The 5000-nt window shown below is 39.1% G+C and overlaps 1 protein-coding gene across 1 annotated transcript in view; it reads right to left on the minus strand.

Annotated features, from left to right (window-relative positions):
• LOC138059448 (importin-7-like) overlaps window positions 1–5000 on the minus strand; it is a 38348-nt gene that overhangs the window by 7436 nt on the left and 25912 nt on the right. The window contains exons 17-22 of the mRNA XM_068905055.1: window positions 4570–4686; window positions 4414–4480; window positions 4046–4171; window positions 3858–3955; window positions 3132–3227; window positions 538–624 (exon numbers count right to left, since the gene is read on the minus strand). Of these exons, the coding sequence (XP_068761156.1) occupies window positions 538–624; window positions 3132–3227; window positions 3858–3955; window positions 4046–4171; window positions 4414–4480; window positions 4570–4686 (591 nt within the window). The remainder of the gene's footprint in view (window positions 1–537; window positions 625–3131; window positions 3228–3857; window positions 3956–4045; window positions 4172–4413; window positions 4481–4569; window positions 4687–5000) is intronic.

Raw genomic sequence — 5000 nt, forward strand, 5'->3', positions numbered from 1 at the left:
TTTCGACCGTGTGTTTTGTCATGGAAATTCGCATTGATTATCGTAGCGATCTGATTGGATGAATCTCAGCTTCGAGCGGAATTTTCATATATGAAAATTGTTCCACGGCACGCAATGCCTGTAGGGTAAACGTGGGCCTTCAGAATATAACAAAAGTATTTGCACGAAATGAAATGAAATAAACAAGCGTATTGGCTACGTAAAAAAATAGGAATCTTGCCAATTTAACTGAAACGAATAGCACTACAGGTACTTACAATGATCAAAAAACACACTCACAAAACGACAACAGACAACATCAAAGGGCAAAATAATCGCTGTCCATTTAATGAAATTAATTGTTTAAAGAGACAGGGTCACACCATTTCTAGTAACACACTGAAAATCCATAGGGTTCTTTTCTTGATAGCATTTCATGATCTGGTGGTTTGCAGCACTATACACTGATTATACAATGTAGCTTGCCAGTACTGGTATTGAGAATTGACATTCCACCCATTCCTCAATAACAAGATGTCTACCTTACAGACCACTTACCACTTGTAGGCACATGATGCGTAACTCACTCTCCTTCACCTCTCTTGTCAATCTCTCCAAAGCTGCCTCAACATAAAATGGAAGCCACTGGAGGAAAAGCAATTGATAAAAAAAAAAAAAAACAAAGTTACAAATTGAAGCATGATGACCGTCATTTGTGAACGTTTTGTTTACCAGGTCTCCTTCACAAGGTCATATTGACTGTCAGTTGACAATGCAATTGCCGTTTCCAGTTTAATGCCACGATCTTGGTTCAAATTTTCTTCCGCGTTTCGCTGAGGATTAAAATTAGGGGGAAGATTGGCTAAGATCGATTTACAGTTAGAAGGGAACGTTTGTCTGCGGTATTTAAGATCGTCTGCGTTTCGTCTACCGCAAACAGCTTACGATCGTGCAATTGTTACTCGCTGCGCGAAATTAATTGATTTCGCGTAGAGAAGTCCTAAATTTATGCCAAACATTCCTGCTTCAGTGACGTTCGCGCTACGCGATTCACGTAAGGCGCGACGCGAATAAACGCGACGCGACTGGTAACTTACATTTGTGCGGTACTGTACAGTATAAGCCAGTCTTAGCAGAATGGAATGACAAAATGATTATTATTTACAGGTGTCTAAAAGAGACAAATATAATTTACAGGAGTCTTCAACTTTAATTGCTCAGACTGTCCACATAAACGGAAGTGCATGGATCACTTCTCTCTTTCGTCCATCACCCGCACTTCAAATACATATTCATTTCATTCACAGAGTCCTTCACAGGAATAAATGAGCCCAACAAATTGACCTACTCTCAACTGAGTGAGTTGGTAAAACATTGCACTGGCATTGGAGGTCATGACTTCAAAATTTATTTTTTATTTATAACAACTTTATTTGCAAAGAACATCGCAAAAAGGGTGCTGCCAGGGAAGAACTGAATCCTCATATACGGCAACCCCCAAAACAGATTAGAATAAAACAAATATATTAATAACATTAAATATAGAAATATTAAGAAACTATAAAATATAAATACATTATATGGGTTTTAAAAATATTTTAACTATAAACATGGAGAAAATGTAGAATATTTACAAAGAGTAAAGACAAATGAATGGATAAAAAGATTACTGAATCACGTTGTATAAATAACTTTTAAGACCTTTCTTAAATTTACTGACAGGCTTCGGACCGGCGGTCCCTCTAAGAGGATCCCCAGAAGCAAAGAAGCTTCGGGGGCCCCAACTAGCAGGGCGAGGTCTCGTTTGTTCACGGAATTAACCAGACAGATCGCTCCACCAACTAAGAACGGCCATGCACACCACCCATAGCATCGAGAAAGAGCTCTCGATCTGTCAATCCTAGCCATGTCCGGACCCAGTGAGTTGCCCCTGGCAGCTACCTGTATTCATAGGCTAGGTGACTGAGCAAACAACTGCAAATGGCTTATTGTCCACATGATGTAAGTGGGAAGATCACTTCTCTCTTTCAAATATCATTTTGTCACAGCTTGGCTGACACAAGTCTCCTCCTGCGTAGTGGTAGTGTAAACGAGCCAAGTGGCCTATTAGGCCGGCGCTTATCCCGGTTTCTGGAGCATGAAGCGACAAGGAGCATTTCTACTTCCCCCTAGATGGGATGCTACATGTAGTCCAACGCAGGGCTACCCCCAGCATTAAATTCACCATACCCATTTATACTCCTGGGTGGAGAGAGGCACCGTGAGAGTACAGTGTCTTGCCCAAGAACACAACACAATGTCCCTGGCCAGGGCCCGAACCCTGGAGTCGAGTGCACTAACCACAGTGTAAACAAGTTTCCAGTACTAAATCACTTGGAATTCTCATTCTCTCACCTATCCAAAAAGGTTGCCTCTGGCATTGGTGCCATTAAACGATTACATGTATACCTTTTATGTCAGCCATACTGAAATACACATACAATGTTTTAAAAAATACAACCCTATTTTGATTATACTGTAGTATTGTCTGGGGAAATTGCGGTAAAGCACTGCCAGATACAATTAATTACAAAATCTTCAAAACCGTGATGCCTGCCTTTTGACTTCTTTCAGTTATGATGCCGATGCTGGGTACTTATTACAACAACTAGGTTAGAAAAATCTGATTACTCAGCGTCAAATTCAAGAAGCTTTAATGGTGTTCAAGTCTCTATTTAACATGGCAGCCTACAGTGCAATCTTAGGCAAGAAGGATCTTTCAACTGCTTTATCTCTATTTCCACTACCTTAGACACACGGCTTCAGGGAAAAGAGTTCCCCTCTCCCTAATTACTATCAGTGTTTTTTAGGATAAGTGTTAGTATTGAAAGTGGCTTTTTAAAGACATATTTTAATTGACATGTTAATCTATATTCAAAAGTTATTTTTCTATTGTACTGACCTGATTGAATTTCTAATGTGTTTAAATAAAGAACTGACTGATTGATTGATTAATGCATTCCAAACTACCGTACTAAGCGTAAGGTCGTAGGGTCTGCTCCTGTTAGAAGTTCTCAGATTTTTTAGCATTAGAATATGTCAGAAAAGTATTATTGTCAGATGTAATTCTTTCCCTACGAAGGACAACTCATTTCCAGCACTAAGTCTTTTACCTGATCTATATGCCCTTGACACTGAAGTATTGTCACTTCTAATAATTTTGCTGCATTACACTGCTGATCCTCTTGTGCTGAAGAGTCTGTCAACATCTGATGATATAAAAGTAAAGAAGTAAATAGAAACAAACAAAATAAATAGATTGTATATAGTATGCCACTTAAGTGATAACAAAAATCAGGCTTGAAAACCTTTAAGCTGGAATGGCATTACAAACAAACTCACTTGGCTCTTTGCCAGAATCACAGTGAGTCCCGCTCAAAACTGCAACAATCTTTAATCTTTAAAGACAATTTAACAGAGTTAACGACCCAGTTCTCCACCCAGTGCCCAGGGGTGATTACGTTCATGTACAGTAAGTGCATGATATAGCACCTAATAGTCTTAAAACTGATGTGTGTCACCTGTTGAATTTCTATGTAGGGTTTTGTGCATTGAGCAGATCTTAACAAATGTTCGCATTTCACCTTCACCTCATTAGCATTTCTTCTCCTTTCACCTCCTCTGTCCACTGAATTTACCAAGAATGGGAAAGGTACTTGCTCCCCGTCCTCACGGGGGCTCATGTTGCTATTGCCAGCCACAGACGCAGTCTACATCTACCTTGTGGCAAATGGAGAAAAGCCTGGCTGTTTCAGGGACCTTCCACATTGCTGGGCAGTTATTACATGAGTACCAGTAATACACATAGCCTCTCTGAGTGTCCACAATAAAATACTGACCTTTTTGCACATGTTGTACACAATCTCTAAATTCCTTGGGTTTGCTAAAAATGCTGGTGTGTCCACTGTGATGTAGTTGTGGATACATGGCAACATTTCTGCAAAGACAATAATTACTTAGTGTTGAAATTCACAAAGGAAGGGTTTTCCTGCAGAGGCAAGTCTGACGGTTTTATTATTATTTTTACCTGCAAAATAATCAAAGGCATCCCTCTGAAAAGCCTCGTACAATATGTAAAAAACAGACCACATAGACTGGGAGATCTCAAAGCATGTACATGTACAAATGATGGACAATATGTCTTCATAAAACTCTGAAAAACAAAGAAATGAACTCAAAAAAGATTTCTAACAAGTCACTTGCAAAACACTACGTGGCAAAGGAAAAATATGCAATCTTAACCCATTGACTCCTGAGTGAGACTTGATAGACTTTACTCTGTCAAGCACCGGACAATTTCAGTCATAAAAATGGGGGAGGGGTTGGAAGGGGGGGGGGGGGAGGGGGAGGGGTGGGCAGTTCAGAAGTCAATGGGTTAACAATGTGAAATCCTACCCATTACAGAGAGTTCCAGGACTTTTGCAATCAATGAAATAACTATTTGTTCCAACTGATGTACAATCTGCAAACAAATTATGGAAACGTTCCATACAATGTAATTCTCTACAATACCAACTTGCTTGATTTCACTTTTGGGTACTTCTTTAATACCTCTTTTGATCCTTCCATTGCATTTAGCATGGTCTCCAACGTGTTGAGAATTCCCATGGCTGTAACAGCTTTCTCGTCACTATCCTCGCCATCCAAGAGCAATATGAAAGTACCTGCCTGCAAAGTAATCATAATTATTGATTGTACCAGTAAGGGCCATTATTTTAACCTTTTCCTTTGTGAGAAAGAGACTTAAAGATTATATTCTGTATAATGCCAGAGGATTTTACTCATCGATGCGGGACACTTCAGGAGTGAATGAGTTAGGTTAAAACCATAATTTTCCCACACCAATAAAGATATTTCTTTTAAAATGCCTCTAATTTCAAATAATTATTGTTCTTTGAAGACATAAATTTCTTCACCTGAAGCAATGTAACCTTCCACTTTAAAATGATAACATGAATATGCCATAAAACTTAAAACCAGGA

Source organism: Montipora capricornis, chromosome 8, assembly GCF_036669925.1.
Source record: "Montipora capricornis isolate CH-2021 chromosome 8, ASM3666992v2, whole genome shotgun sequence".
Classification (NCBI taxonomy): Eukaryota; Metazoa; Cnidaria; class Anthozoa; order Scleractinia; family Acroporidae; genus Montipora; species Montipora capricornis.